This window comes from Oncorhynchus clarkii, chromosome 12 (genome assembly GCF_045791955.1).
Source record: "Oncorhynchus clarkii lewisi isolate Uvic-CL-2024 chromosome 12, UVic_Ocla_1.0, whole genome shotgun sequence".
Lineage (NCBI taxonomy): Eukaryota > Metazoa > Chordata > Actinopteri > Salmoniformes > Salmonidae > Oncorhynchus > Oncorhynchus clarkii.
In genome coordinates, this window is record NC_092158.1 from 50,906,317 (window position 1) to 50,923,463 (window position 17,147).

The window sequence follows — 17,147 nt, forward strand, 5'->3', positions numbered from 1 at the left end:
TGTTATGTGTGGGAATACTTTGGAACAGATTTACAACATTTTAAATCACTTGGCGCCGGCTACCACGAAAACAGGGCGAATAGGGGGTTCAAATTAAAAAATGAATCGCTTTTTCAGATGTTTCCCTACTGGAGTTACACAGTATTGTTGAAACGTACATCTATGAGCTACTTGCTATGGGCGTCACTGCTATTAACGCCACGACTGACATTTGGACCCGCAACGTCAGCCCGATGAGCATGCTGAGTCTGACCACACAGTGGGTGGATGAGGATTTCGTACTGAGGAAAGCCGTATTGCATGTTCCAGAATGTGCTGGTTCTCATACCAATGCTGCCATTTCAAAAGGCTTTTGAGAACATGTTTGAAACTTGAACACACTCCTTGTGCCATTTGAACAACAGACTGGAGAAATGAACTCATCAACTGTGTCTGCAGCAGATGTGATATCCTCCGTCGTGGAATTGAAACGCCTGCTCAACAAAACTGCCGACACAGACCGCGGGGTTAAAACTTACAAAAGTACTTGAGGCTGTGAACAAGTGAGCCGGTGGCATTCTCTCTGAGCCTCTTTACGGTGTCGCCACCAGGCTCGATGCTAGGTACAAGGACCGCTACTTCAATGCAGACACGAAACAGGGTTAACATGAAATGTTACATACACAGCTGACAAGATGGAAACGGACACAGCAACAGTGCGCACCGAGGAAGAAAGGCCACGGACAGACAGAGCTGAAACTTTACTGCTTGACATGCGTGATGAAATCCTGGTTGAGAATGAAACGACTGAAAAAATGAACAACGAAACAGCACAGCAAGTAGGTGAAAGATAGGTTTAGGTTTAGATTATGTTTTACTGGTAATGGGGACACACGTAAATGGAGAAAGAAAAAAAACGTGTGTGGTATTTGTGTGTGCGTGTGTGTGCGTGTGTGCGTGTGTGTGCGCGTGTGTGTGTGTGTGTGTGTGTGTGTGTGTGTGTGTGTGTGTGTGTGTGTGTGTGTGTGTGACCTTTATTTAACTAGGCAAGTCAGTTAAGAACAAATTCTTTATTACAATGACGGCCTACCCCGGCCAAACTCTGACAACGCTAGGCTAATTGTGCGCCGCAATATGGGACTCCCAATCATGAACGGATGTGATACAGCCTGGATTCGAACCAGGGACTGTAGTGACGCCTCTTGCACTGAGATGCAGTGCCTTAGTCCGCTGCGTCCATGTGTGACTATTTAACTGTACTAGAATGCTTAAAAAGCCTCAAAAAATGTAAATATAATTTTTTGGGGGGCTAGGAAAATATTGGATATCGATATCGGCGCATCCCTGGGTGAGACAGTTGTATAGGCTTTGTCCGTTTTGCTAACACCCGCTGTGGATTGATTGGCTTGCTAGCTAGCATGTGTGTAGTGTGTACTTTAGAGCATGTGTCTCCTAGTCTCCTTCTCCCTACCAGAGATGTTCAAAAAAAGGAAAAGGCTGCTGAACCAACAGTCTCCTGGTCCCTGATGAGCAGGAAATAGCGTCATTTGTGAGAAGGAGTGGGAAGTGAGTGAGGATGAGTCACCCAGGCAAAACAGAGCAGAGGTTGTGTCCCAAAGAGTACCCTATTCCCTTTATAGGGCCCATAGGGGTCTGGTCAAAAGCAGTGCACTATATAGGGAATAGGTTGATATTTGGGACACAGGCTCTGAAGGTCCTGCTGCCACCTGCACAGCCCGCAGTGGCCACAGCTATTGGCATGAGGGGCCCCTTACCAAACCACAAAGAAAAACACCACAGAGACATGCACCACAGGGCAGCAGCGGAACTGATAACAACGGAGCTGCCTGTTGTTTCATGTGGGATGATCAACAACTAGAGCTTTCCCCCTAAAGCGGTCTGTATGTCTGAGGTGGCAGGGTGCACAACACGTGATACATACATGTAGACAGACGCACAATGAGCTCACATAGAAACACACATGCAGGCACAGGAGAGAGGGCAGGCAGATGGGAGTTCGTAGGGAATCCTTTAATGCCCCAGATGTTGCTCAGCCCACGATGCATAGCACACAGCTTTAATCCGTCACACGGGTCCAACCACAAGTACTGGTGTGGAGGGTGAGTGTGTACGTCTGTAGGGTGGATTCATAGCTGTGGCATGCACACTGCTTTTGGTGGGAAGACTGCGTTTCCTTGCAAAGAGATCCAGCTGCACCACCCAAGGGAGAAATAACACACACACCCGCACGCGCAACTAAACACACAAACTAATACAACCCAAGGGATCACTACTGTAAAACACACACACACACACCACCCCCCCCCCCCCCCACACACACACTGGGGACAGTTTATACACACACATACATCCTTTGGAGAATGTTGTGCTTTAGGATGTAATACAAATGACTTAATAGCCTTCTTTCAGTGATCTATGTGCTTACGATTCCAAGCCCAGCTCGCATGGATTTCATCTTCCGTTTTACTAAACCAGTCTTCCCACTCAATCGGTGGTGTACCACTACAGCGAGGTCTACCAATCCACTGATGGGTTACTGGCGCAGAGAAAAAGTGACCAGAGAATCCAAACATGAGCATATTTACCTTCGTATTGCTTAAAATTATCCCTTATTTTCACTGCATAGGGGGTAGGGGCAAGGGGTGGATGTGGGATTGAGCCAGAGTTCACCAAGCCATAGATAAGACAATGAAAGGAGAGGGCATCCCTGTGACATTGTTAACAGGAGAGTATAGGTCTAGAAGTGATGGCGCCACTCCATTCAGCCACCCTGGTGAGTGAGCTTACAACAGCATGACTGGACTCTAATAAAGCCTGGTCTGCACAGCAGCTCTGGAGAACAGGGTAAATACTATTCAAAACCACTTCTAGTACTTTAGCGGGGCTTGATTGAACTTCCTGACGCATATGGACCCCACCCCCGGCACTCCAGGCTGACTAAAGCAAACAAACTATTTTTAACGTTTTCAAATAGTATTGAACCCAGGTTTGCTCTGGAAACTGCAGGCCTGCCGGCCCAGGCACTAGGATTAGACAGACAGCAGGCAGGCTGCGGTCAGAGTTACCATTACCAAGCCAAGCAGAGCCAGGCCAGAGAGCAGCAAGCCAAGCTCAGTCAATCCTGAACCCAGTGACCCAGGCCAGGCAGAATCAGTCAGTTTGGTAATGATGTGGTACAGAACAGTGGGTTCTTAAAACCTCCTTGACCCATGCTCATCCTTGGCCGAAAGCCTGTCTCTTTATAATGTCAATCATCATCATTGAAGGAGTCTTGCATGGAAGGAGTTTGGGGAGTTTCCATTTGTTGAAGTGGACATAAAATAGCGTACTGTGACTTCAAGCCTGGTCTGCTGGGAAAGGATGCTGCCTTGAGCTGATCAAAGGCTCTGGCCACAGTTAGTGCACTATAACGAATAGGGTGCCATTTGGGATGTAGCCTAGGACTGAGAGGAGGTTGTTCCCTGGGGAAGCAATGCTCGTTTCCTAGGCCAAGGCCCTGCTCCTCGGCTCTCTTGACCTCTGAACCCCAAACTTATTTTATTTTATCTCCCCACTGAGCCACCAAGTCATGCACTCGCTCGCCCTTTTTCTCAGCTACTGTTTGGTTTTCCTCTCCTCTTCCCCTCAGGCCAAACCAAAAGACCAAAAGTCTTTCGAAGTATGACGGTTTCCAGTTCGCCGCCACCACAGTCAACAGAATAAAACCATTTTTGCCTTTGCTACTGCTGCGTCAAGCCTTTTCTTATTAGGAGAAAAGAAGGTTCTCGTACATGTAATGATTTCTTTCCCTGCGTTTCAATGGGGACTGAGGCTAAAGATACCGTGCCAATTCGTCATTCTCTGTCTGCCGAATGAGACTGTTATGCAACGGCTAATTACTTCCACTTGGCCAAGGGAGTAGGGGGGGGGGGGGGGGGGGTCTCTCTCACTCTTTGAAAAGGAGCACCATCTCGGTCTTTCTCTTCGACCATTAAGTGTTTATCGGAAACCACGACGGCACAGTGAGCTCGTACAGACCGAGCGAGGGCCACACAGTGGACGAGAAGAGGAGGACTGCGAGCCCGAGAGAGGCTAGCTGAGACCGACAGGCCCTGCAGCTTTTCCTTTCCACAATGTTTGGAAGATGTCATTATTTTTAAGTGCAGTCAACTCACTTATTATCTACCTTCAACCCTCTATCCCTCCATCTCCCCACATTCTAAATCAATCAATCAATCAAGGCAAGCACATGCTAATTTGTGAATCTATCCATCCATTTATCTAGTTAGCCTCATCTGTTTCTCTCCTAATTTGTACCTTTTTTAATTCATTTTTATTTAACTAAGTAAGTCCGTTTAGAACAAATTCTTATTTACAATGATGGGAACAGTGGGTTAACTGCCTTGTTCAGGGGCAGAAAGACCGTTTTTTACCTTGTCAGCTCGGGGATTCGATCCTTTCGGTTACTGGCCCAACGCTCTAACCACTAGGCTATCTATCCAGCTCTACACACAGCTTATCTATCCAATCCATCTTTGCACATTGTGTTTCCTGCCATGAGCAGACGGAGAGTAAAGCACTTTGTTGATGTTTCCCTGTGACCCAGTCCCTTTGGTGTGACTTCTCTACCCCCCACTTTACCTCTGCCTCACTCCGTGAGTCTCTGTGTAGGTGTGTCTCCGCATGAGTGTGTGTGTGCGCCCCAGTCTCCCATCCTCCCTCTGGGAGATGAATAAGCCTACAACCCAGTCCCCCCCATCTGACGAACTCCGACCAACATCTCCGTGTTCCCAGATCCTATGAACCCTGAACGGTGTGTGATCCTATGAACCCTGGACGGTGTGTGATCCTATGAACCCTGGACGGTGTGTGATCCTATGAACCCTGGACGGTGTGTGATCCTATGAACCCTGGACGGTGTGTGATCCTATGAACCCTGGACGGTGTGTGAGCCTATGAACCCTGGACGGTGTGTGAGCCTATGAACCCTGGACGGTGTGTGAGCCTATGAACCCTGGACGGTGTGTGAGCCTATGAACCATGGACGGTGTGTGAGCCTATGAACCCTGGACACTGAGCAGCACTTAAGGGCCCCACTACAAACCCTTTCTCACAATGCAGCTGACCTGACCCCTAGAACACATGGTGCTGCTGTGATCACTTCCAGTAAAACCTGTCAAATGTGTGAGGTGGGGAATGGGGCATGTGTGTGTGTGTGTGTGTGTGTGTGGTCTGTCTGTGGGAGATGATGATAGCCAAGAGCCGGGCAACGCAACGTGCTGCAACGTTACACTGAAGCTAAGCACACAGGTCTGTGTGTGTGTGTGTGTGTGTGTGTGTGTGTGTGTGTGTGTGTGTGTGTGTGTCCTATCAGAGCAGTGAAAGCATTCAAACAGTAGGGCCCTAAAAACGTGGACGGAATCACAAAAATGGAATTCAACAATATTCAAAACATGTATTGAACTTAGTGGGGAATAAACAAAATTAAGTGAATATTTCTTTAAAATTTGCCCAAGTCTATCATAAGACACGAACAGAATGTGATTCGTGATTCCTGCAACTTTCTGAATAGGCAAACAGATTTTCCCCGGGCAGCTGGCACTTTGTGCCGTCATCAGCAATGAGGCTCATGAAAAATATTCTGGTAGATGGAAAGGCGTTCCCAAAAACCTTCTCAATTAAATGTGACATACACAGTAGCCTCAGCTTACCTTGCAGAATGATATGATTATTTGCATCCAGTGGCTAGTTTTGTTTTGCAAACTCTACCATCACATGTGCGTTACAAAAACAATCACTAAAACAACAGCCTCTTGCAAGGTGTGCAATGGAATTCGTCTCACATTTTCCCTAAAGCTCAAAAGTAGTCTCCTGATGTGTTTAAAGCATTGTTAATCTATTGAAATTTGTTGGGGGGGGGATTTTGAAAGCGAAAACCTAACAAAACAGAACCCTGGAAAAACATAATGGAATCAGGTGATTTTAATAGAGCCCTCAAACAGTAAGCATCCTCCCTACCTGACGACAGGTTCTGGGATGGCGTCTACGCTGGCGGGGACCTGGACCCCCTTCTCCCACTCCTGTCTCCAGGGGTCAGACAGCACGTAGAAGTCATCAGGGCCCAGCTGGGCCGAGTCTGGCAGCTTCATGGCCGTGATGAAGTCCGTCCGGAACACCTGACCAGAAACACACACAGACAGAGGAGCGTTTCAGTCATACGGACACCATTCACAACGCAAAGCGAGAGCGTTTGAGTCAAATGATTATGATAACAACCATTTGCATCTGTATAGCAGTTTGAATTTGAGAAAACATGACGACAGGTTTCAGGCTAAAAACACTGCAACCTAAACATTACCATCACTCAGGCTGGGTGGGTGGGTGGGGGGGGGCAGTCCATTTAGGGTGATATTGTGAGCACAAAAAAAAAGACGCAATGACATCACTTGGCGAACTGAGTGATTAGTGTTTGAGATTGGTTCCGTTTCGGTTTGTTTAAAAAAATAAATTAAAGGAAATTACAGAAAATATTTTACAGCTTTTTAATGGAAATTTCAAAGCCAAAAATAGTTTACAGTCAATTGCCAAAACATTGAAAATATTCCATTGTCTCTGTCAGGTTCACATTGGATAGACATCAATAGAAAAATTGGAAATGACTATGAAATTAAATATTAGTGAATATCACTTACTTTTTATTTGATTACTGTATTATTTTTCATCATCGCATCTCTGCTCAGGCAGTAGCAGTCTGTCAGCCAGACCATCTAACGTCATCTCTGTGCTCCCCATACTGTACTGTCTTTAGTCATCCTATTTAGCTAGTCTGCCTAAATAGCCTACGCTGCAGAGCTGTCTGACAATCATTTGACTAGTTCTTCAAAGTAGATAAGGCATACTTTCACAAACCTTCTCTAGCCCTCTCCTCATTGTGTTGTGTACATTCTTCTTTCATGCGGTCTGTATGGAACCTAACGTAGCAGGTGTAAGTGTATCCATCTCTGTCCGAGCCGGAAAGAGAAGGCGCAATGGATTGTCATTGTAGTTAATTATCACGTTTCTGCGCTGAACTAGGTTGATTAGTTGCTTAATGAAAATTACATCTCCCTTCAAACCAGTATCCCACATAGTTCTAGACTTAATTTCTCTCATGAATGATTCGATTTCGCTCTAGAGAGAAACGGTTCAAGTAACTGAATCGACATCAGTCAATTAGTTGTTTAATAACCAAAAAACTATTATTTCAGTTAATCGCTCAGCACTACTTTACAACGAACGCTATAAAGAACACCTGAAAGAAGACGGCGAGAGAAACAGGGTTTCACTCAAATTGACACATGGAAAAACAACAGAAAGAGTTTGTCACTGTCAAATTATCATCATACCAATCATTTGCTATAGCAGATCTCAAACTCAAAAAGCATCGTCAACAGGGAATCTCCATTTTAAGTGTGTCACTGGGTGCATCCCAAATGGCACCCTATTCTCTTTATAGTGCACTACTTTTGACCAGGACCCTATGGGTAGTGCACTATAAAAGGAATGGGGTGCCATTTGAGGAAAAAGCTTCACGTTGTATGAAAGGGCAGTCCTTTAGACTTATATTGTAAGAACAAAACAAGCCGAAGTCACATGACGATCACGGTTGTACTGTTGCAGGTGGCAGTGATGTTGATATCCGGTAGCCCAGGTCAAATAACCGCTACAACTAACGCTACAGTCTGTGTATGAAAAGCCTGCATAAAACGGGCGATTTCAATTTCAACATCCGACAAAAGGCCACCGGCAGACCAACAACTTTGTCAGATGTCATAGGAAATATGAAAGAAAAGAAAGAGCTGGGCTTCAGGATGCTCAGTGCCTCAGAGCCCGGTGTGAGGCGAGGGGTTTTGTCCCAAATGGCACCCTATTCCCTTTACAGTGCACTACCCATAGGGCCCTGGTCAAAAGTAGTGCACTAAAAAAAGAGAATAGGGTCCCATTTGGGATGAACCCAGTGAGTCTCAAGCCTGTGCCCTGGCGGGGGCCTGCGGAGCAACACTGGTGTGATCAGTCCCATAAGAGGCACTGATCCCCAAACCTACACCAACCTTCCTCAAGGACATCAGGCACGGGCCCACCATGCCATGCAGAGCATTATCCAACCAGGCTGGCAGATGAGCTTTGACACCCACTTCATTATACACGTTATCATTCCTTAAGAAGCCCCTGCTTATCCCCTGCTTTACTAGTTAGCTGCCTGTACCCATCCCTTCCTACATCCTTACTTCCCTCCCTCTCTCCGTTATCCTCCATTCCTCTGCTGATGCTCTCACTAGCACATAGATATAACATGCATAGGTATTTTCTTCTTCTTACTTCAGAAACAGGGGGAGGGATACTGGGAGTTGATAAACAGAGGGAGGGAGGATAAGTGTCTCAGAGCGGGAGCGAGCGAGTTGAAAGACAGCTGAAAGAGAGACTGGAGAAAGCTAAATGAAGAGGAAGGGAGTAGATAGAGAGGGAGTAATGGTTAGGTCACAGGGGAGTTGACCTTTATGACCGGAGGGCAGGAAGGATAGATTTCTCTGGTTGAGACCCAAATGGCCCCCTATTCCCTTTTTAGTGCACAGCTTTTGATCGGGGCCCATAGGGCTCTAGTCAAAAGGGAAAAAGGTGCCATTTGGGACACAAGCCTTTATCTAGAAGAGCGCTCTCTCTTCCTGAGATTAATGTGGAGAAGCTGAGAAAGCAAACGCAGCAGCCCCAGTAAGTGCTAGGCTGTATATGAAAAGGCCATATGTAAAAACCCAGGCAGACAGCCGGGTGAAAGTCGCCTTGGTCGACCAGGGTGTCTGCCAGCGCAAATAAATAATGCAATGTAGCGAGTGTGTGTGAGACAGTGTGTGGGGGACGGAAAGTGTGTGTGTGGGACAGAGAGAGCAAAGAGAAAGTGTGTGTGTGTGTGTGTGTGTGTGTGTGTGTGTGTGTGAGATGTGTGCGTCTCAGACAGTGAGCCGAGGCCAAGATGAACCCTCCTCCCCTTCAGCAGAGCAGAACTGGGGGGGGGGGACAGTCGGGATGATCTCCTGTTCACTCTCCAACACCCAGCAGGAGAGGAGAGGGTGTGTCAGTGATTCATTTTTACTGCTGTGTTTATACAACCCAACCACAGCTAATTAATGTCAGGGAAACAGAATTACAAGGTCCCTGGTTTTAATGTCCACTCCACTCCCTCCCCCTTTACCCCATCCATCTCTCATTTCACCCCACCCCTCTCCCTCCCTCCCCCTTTACCCCATCCATCTCTCATTTCACCCCACCCCTCTCCCTCCCTCCCCCTTTACCCCACATCTCTACTTCCACCCCCATTTCCTCTCTTTCCCCTCTCCCTTTATTCCCCTTTCTTATATCAAACAGTGTGTTGTGGAAATCAAAAAGTGTTATTGGTCACATACACGTGATTAGCAGATGTTATTGCGGGTGTAGCGAAATGCTTGTGTTCCTAGCTCCAACAGTGCAGTAATATCTAACAAAGTACACAACATATACCCAACACACACAAATCTAAGTAAGGAATGAATTAAGACTATACATATATGGAGGAGCGATGTCGGAGCGGAACGGACTAAGCTACAGCAGAATAGTATAGAATACAGTATACACATACAAGATGATGTGTGTGTTTAGTGTTGAGGATGAGCGACTCCTAGGCAGGGGCTTGTCAAGTGGCTCTGATAATGATGACAGGAGGACAGTGTCGTTCCCAGCACTCGTCCTGTACACAGCAGTAACAGTCAGGGATAGGTCACCTCAATGACCTACAGCTACTTACGTCAGCATCATCAGGTAAAAACACACACACTTCTCTGTTGCGGAGTGAGGATGTAAACCCAGGATGGATATGAGTTATGTTTTGTAGCGAGCAGGGTTCTCATTACCTCCAATCTAGTGCTTAAGTGATGACATGGGGAAGGAGGGGATGACAGACCGAGAGGGATTACAAATCACACAGAGAGAGAGAGAGAGATCTGCAGAGCAGAACACTGTTCACCTCAGTAATGTAAATCTGCCTCACTGCAACAGGAATGTGTGCAGGTTTGACTGACTCACCTGGTCTCGCACACCTTTATAATCATCTACATTAAGAAGGTAGATGTGAATTGAGAATAGTGACGGTATTGAATGGGAAAGTGGCAAAATGCACATCTGACCAAGCCGCACCAAGATGGAAGGCTGTGTCCCCAATGGCACCCTATGTAATGCACTACTTTTGTAGCCTGGTCCCATACCGGTGTGTGCTTTTGCCTACTCCATAGTCATTGTCAAGCCAAACCATTTTTTTTGCATGACAAGTCCATATGGAGTTGTCAAGAGAGCAGAAACAGACTGGAGAACACTGTCTGCAGAAACATACGCATACTTGAATGAAAAGCGACACGCAAACTGGCCTCTCTCAAAGCTGAGATCCGCGAAAGGTGACTGGCCATTCCCAGGTGCATTTTGTTATTGTTTTGAGGAAATTTGCATTCAGCATTGTGGTAAAAGAATAAGTAGAATTTTTTTATTTAAAAAAATAAATTATTATTATTATTTAAAAATTTTATAAAAATCGGGCCCGTGCCATAGACTAATACATTAATTATTACTTCCAGAGGATGGCCTCCAACCTATCTTGCCGCATGAATTGAATCTAATACTGAAAGCATAAGCTACAGCTAGCTAGTACTGCAGTGCATACAATGTGGTGAGTAGTAGACTCAATAGATAGTTGAACAGTTTAACAAATTGATTTCTTTAAAAATGAAGGCAAAGTAAAAGAGCGAGAAAGATCAAGCTACGTATATTTCGTTGTATTTTTAGCTATTGAATGCAACTAGCTAGTTTAGCCTACTTAAAACACCTGGCTCAAACAGACAGGGACGCTATGTTAGCTAGCTGGGTAAGGCTATCCAACACAAACTCTTCCAAGTTAAGCTAAGCTTTCGGCTGTATTAATTTATTGCCACCGGGGCCCGCCGATGTAACTGCAAAAACTGCTTGCTGACTGTACTGCATGATTGTAATGGGTTTACAAACTAGTTAGTTCTAGTAGCTATGTCTGCTATGACATTAGTGAATATGGTGGCAACGATGTAGGCTGTGTATGTAGCAGTTAGCAGATATGAAATGAAGGTTTGGCTTGGAAAGGTTTTTCACCTGGTCACAGACAGCTGATGTGTTGTGCACTGAAGTCCACAAGCGAAGGGAAAAGGTGAGAGCAGAGCGTGTAGATGCGAGAAGAAATTATACAACAAGCAAAATGATCATGCTATGAAAGTGAACTGTGTTTGCATGTGATCAGGGGTGTATTCATTCTGCCGATTGTGTTAAAAATGTTTCTTAAAAACAGAAGCAAACCTAACAGGGAGAAACATACACTATAGTTAAAAATGTATGTGGACACTAGAGGTCGACCGATTATGATTATTAGGGGACAAAAAAAGCCGATACCGATTAAAAATCGGCCAATTTTTTACATGTATTTGTGATAATGACAATTACAATACTGAATGAACACTTATTTTAACTTAATATAATACATCAATAAAATCAATTTAGCCTCAAATAAATAATGTTCAATTTGGTTTAAATAATGCAAAAACAAGGTGTTGGAGAAGTAAAAGTGCAATATGTGCTATGTAAGAAAGCTAACGTTTCAGTTCCTTGCTCAGAACATGAACATATGAAAGCTGGTGGTTCCGTTTAACATGAGTCTTCAATATTCCCAGGTAAGAAGTTTTAGGTTGTAGTTATTATAGGAATTATAGGACTATTTCTCTCTATACCATTTGTATTTCATATACCTATGACTATTGGATGTTCTTATAGGCACTTTAGTATTGCCAGTGTAACAGTATAGCTTCCGTCCCTCTCCACGCTCCTCCCTGGGTTCGAACCAGCAACACAACGACAATAGCCACCCTCGAAGCAGCGTTACCCATGCAGAGCAATGGGAACAACCTCTCCAACTCTCAGAGCGAGTGACATTTGAAACGCTATTAGCGCTAACTAGCTAGCCATTTCACATCACATCGTTACACCAGCCTAATCTCGGGAGTTGATAGGCTTGAAGTCATAAACAGCAGAGCTACTGGCAAAACGCACGAAAGTGCTGTTTGAATGAATGCTTATGAGCCTGCTGGTGCCTACCATCGCTCAGTCAGACTGCCCTATCAAATCATAGACTTAATTATAACATAATAACACACAGAAATACGAGCCTTCGGTCATTAATGTGGTCAAATCCGGAAACTATCATCTCGAAAACAAGACGTTTATTCTTTCAGTGAAATACGGAACCGTTACGTATTTTATCTAACGGGTGGCATCCCTAAGTCTAAATATTCTTGTTACATTGCACAACCTTCAATGTATGTCTTAATTACGTAAAATTCTGGCAAATTAGTTTGCAATGAGTCAGGCTGCCCAAACTGTTGCACATACACTGACTCTGCGTGCAATGAACGCAAGAGAAGTGACACAATTTCACCTGGTTAATATTGCCTGCTAACCTGGATTTCTTTTGGCTAAATATGCAGGTTTAAAAATATATACTTCTGCGTATTGATTTTAAGAAAGGCATTGGTGTTTATGGTTAGGTACACGTTGGAGCAACGCCAGTCCTTTTTCGCGAATGCGCACTGCATCGATTATATGCAACGCAGGACACGCTAGATAAACTAGTAATATCATCAACCATGTGTTGTTATAACTAGGGATTATGATTGAATAAATTGAATGCTAGCTAACAACTTACCTTGGCTTCTTACTGCATTCGCATAACAGGCGGGCTCCTCGTGAGGCAGGTGGTTAGAGCTTTGGGCTAGTTAACTGTAAGGTTGCAAGATTGAATCACTGAGCTGACAAGGTGAAAATCTGTCATTCTGCCCCTGAACGAGGCCGTTAACCAACCGTACCTAGAACGTCATTGAAAATAAGAATGTGTTCATAACTGACTTGCCTAGTTAAATAAATATTAAAGAAAAAGGTTTAATTTAAAAAAAATAAAAAATAAATTAAATTACATCTGCGTCCAATATGACCGATTTCCAATTATGAAAACCGGCCCTAATTAAATCGGCCATTACGATTAAATCGGTCGACCTCTAGTGGACACCCCTTCAAATTAGTGGATTTGGCTATTTCAGCCTCACCCGTTGCTGACAGGTGTATAAAATAGAGCACACAGCCATGCAATCTCCACAGACAAACATTGGCAGTACAATGGACTTACTGAAGAACTCAGTGACTTTCAACGTGGCACCAACATAGGATGCCACCTTTCCAACAAGTCAGTTTATAAAATGTCTGCCCTATTAGAGCTGCCCCGGTCAACTGTAAGTGCTGTTATTGTGAAGTAGAAACATCTTGGAACAACAACGGCTCAGCCTCGAAGTGGTAGGCCACACGAGCTCACAGAGCGGGACCGCCGAGTGCTGAAGCATGTAGCGTGTAAAAATCGTCTCTCCTCAGTTGCAACACTCACTACAGAATGCCAAACTGCCACTGGAAACAACATCAGCACAAGAACTGTTAGTCGGGAGCTTCACAAAATGGGTTTCCATGGCAGCGCAGCCAAGCCTAAGATCTCAATGCACAATGTCAAGCGTCGGCTGGAGTGGTGTAAAGCTTGCCGCCATTGGACTCTGGAGCAGTGGAAACGCATTCTCTGGAGTGATGAATCACGTTTCACCATCTGGCAGTCCGATGTACAAATCTGGGTTTGGTAAATGCCAGAACACTACCTGCTCCAATGCATAGTGCCTGCTGTAAAGTTTGGTGGAGGAGAAATAATGCTCTGGGCTAACCCCCTTAGTTCCAGTAAAATGACATTTTAACGCTACAGCATACAATGACATTTTAGATGATTCTGTGTGTCCAACTTTGTGGAAACACTTTGGGGAACACCCTTTCCTGTTTCAGCATGACAATACCCTCGGGCACAAAGCAAGGTCCATACAGAAATGGTTTGTCGAGATTGGTGTGGAAGAACTTGACTGGCCTGCATAGAGCTCTGACCTCAACCCCATCGAACACCTTTGGGATGAATTGGAACGCAGACTGCGAGCCAAGCCTAATCGCCCAGCATCAGTGCCTGACCTCACTAATGCTCTTGTGGTTGAATGGAAGCAAGTCCACGCAGCAATGCTCCAACATCTAGTGGAAAGCCTTCCCAGAAGAGAAGAGGCTGTTATAGCAGCAAAAGGGAGACCAACTCCATATTAATGCCCATGATTTTGGAATGAGACATTGGACATACAGGAGTTCACATACTGAATTTGTCCAATAGAAAACTCTCGTTTTCAACTGTTGGACTAATGATTACACCCAAGATCAATTATACTGAAGAATAAAATAAACTCAACATACAACAATTTCAAAGATTTGACTGAGTTACAGAAATCAGTCAATCTAAATTAATTAATTAGGCCCAAATCTATGAATTTCAAATGCCTGGGAAAGGGCGCAGTCATGGGTGGGCCTATGACTGTGCCCTCATCGGCCCATCCACCTGGGAGCCAGGCTCAGCCAATCAGAACTTGTTTTCTTCCCCCACGAAAGGACTTTATTGCAGACACAAATACTCCTCAGCACCCCCCCCCCCCCCTCCTCAGACAATCCCACAGGTTTAGAAGTCAAATGTGGAGTGGAGGTCCTGGGCTGGCGTGGTTACATGTGGTCTGCGCTTGTGAGGCCGGTTGGATGTACTACCAAATTCTCTAAAGTGGTGTTGGAGGCGGCTTATGGTAGAGAAATTTACATTAAATACTCTGATAACCGCTCTGTCGGACATTCCTGCAGTCAGCATGCCAATTGCATGCTCCCTCACAACAATACATCTGTGGCATTGCGTTGTGTCATGAAACTGCACATTTTAGAGTGTCCTTTTGTCCCCAGCACAAGGTGCACCTGTGTAATGATCATGCCGTTTAATCAGCTTCTTGATATGCCACAGGTGGATAGGTTTTATTATATTTGCAAAGGAGAAATACTCACTAAAAGGGATATAAACAAATTTGTGAACTAAATTTGAGACATTTTATTTGTATTTATTTTTATTTCAGCTCATGAAACCAAAACTTTATGTTGCGTTTATATTTTTGTTCAGTATCGATGCAGGCAAGTGTGAAAAGCGGTATTGAATGTCACCGTTTGTCACCTTGATTACTTGAATTGTTCTCTCGACCTGTGTGCACCTACGTTGTAAACTTCCATTCATAAGCTAGGTTGTAGCAACCTCATGATGGGTATAGGGAACATTTGAGTATCATGTAGTAGCCTAAACCTATCAATGTTATATTGAGCTGGGTGAATGGAATATGAATGACAGTCATCCAATATGCTGTAATAGAAGGCCGTGCTTATTTTTTTTTAAATTGTCCTGCCTTATCTTAAACGTCACCAACCACCAATGAAAGTGATGAGCATGAAAACTGCTGCTGCTACAGTGCTGCTGCCCGCATCAAGTCTCAAGGCCATTTAGGATGAGAAAAAAAAACACGACTTAAGTAGAGGGAAAAACAAACTGACAACTTCAACGGATTTAACTGAATTCTGAAAAGTGTTGTACATTTCAAAAAGGCTCATGTTGACTTAAGGCTACACTACAGGAGGCTGGAGAGCGAGGGAGACGCAGAGAAAGAGAGACACACAGAGAGTTCAAGAGAAGACAGGCTATGTGCACACTGCCCACAAAATGAGGTGGAAACTGAGCTGCACTTCCTGCCAAATGTATGACCATAGAGGCACATATTTCCATCAGATTACACAGATTCAAAGAATTAAAAAACAAACACAGTTTTGATAAACTTCCATATCTACTGGGTGAAAAACTACAGTGTGCCATCACAGCAGCAAGATGTGTGACCCTGTTGCCACAAGAAAAGGGCACCCTTTTGTACTTGACCTATTCGCACATCGTTAAAACACTGTTTGACATGACATTTGAAATGCCTTTATTCTTTTAGAACTTCTGTGAGTGTGATGTTTACTGTACATTTTTGTATTTCACTTTTGTTTATTATCTACTTCAATGTTAACATATGTTTCCCATGCCAAAAAAGCCCTTCAATTGAGTGAGTGAGCAAGCAACAACAACAAATTAGCACTAGGAGCCATGACTACCTCCTTCAGCGTCATGACACGCGGCTAATTTTAGCGCCCGCGTGGCTTTAATGATTGGTGTTTTTGACGGTCTGGAGGAGTTTAGGGTGGGGGGTGTGTCTCACCATTTACACTCACCGCATTAGCCTAGTGACTCACGGCCCAGTGAGAGAGAGAGGACCAGCAGGGAGAGGCACAGCAGGGGTCATGAACCACACTGGAGATGAATTTAACACCTCCCCAACCAACCACACACACCCACCCTTTCCTCTATCCCACACACACACACACACACACACACACACCTCACACACACACTTCAAGAGCGTTCCTCCATCCCCCATCTCTCAGCTGAATCCAGACAGGTCTGTCAACAAGGTTGGTCACCTTCACCTCCACACCAGTCTCAATGCCAAACTCTACACCCGTCTAAACCAGGCTGGCACAATGCTGCTGCCATCTGCCAAAACACACCAGACTGGCCGTCTACAGACAGAAACCTGCTTCCCAAATGGCCCCCTATTCCACGTGTCATACAAAACATTTGACCAGGGCCGATAGGGCTTTGATCAAAAGTAGAGCACTATAGAGAGAATAGGTTGCCATCTGGGACGCATCCAATGGGGTCCAAACCGTGAGCGGCTGGCCACTACTCCCCAGTCGACTCAGGCCAAACGACACAGCAGCATCTCCACAGACCACATCAGCACCAGGCATCTCCCCTCTCCTCACTGGAACTACACATGAAGCCATTACTTCGAGACCAAGAGAGATCATGAATAGGATGGTTGTGGACAAGGCGCCGTGTTTAGGGAGGGATTGTAGTCTGTCCCATTGCAGAGCAGCCAAAGCCCAGAATAAAAATGGGCTCGACTCAAATTAGGTCTGGGCGATATATCAAATTAATTTGATTAATTTAAAGGTATGTTTTAGCACGATGTTCTAAATTCCTGTAAATAGCAAGAATCAAGGTTTTAATATTTGTTGGGTTTTTTAGAGGCATTCTACGTCTTTTAGTCTCCTTCACCCCTTCTGTCCTGCAT

The 17,147-nt window shown here is 44.9% G+C and overlaps 1 protein-coding gene across 2 annotated transcripts in view; it reads right to left on the reverse strand.

Annotated features, from left to right (window-relative positions):
- The window catches only part of LOC139420780 (protein Jade-1-like), a 141,958-nt gene that overhangs the window by 87,368 nt on the left and 37,443 nt on the right, over positions 1-17,147 (reverse strand). For both annotated transcript variants that reach the window (XM_071171038.1, XM_071171036.1), the window contains one exon: positions 5,998-6,155. In XM_071171038.1, the coding sequence (XP_071027139.1) occupies positions 5,998-6,155 (158 nt within the window). The remainder of the gene's footprint in view (positions 1-5,997; positions 6,156-17,147) is intronic.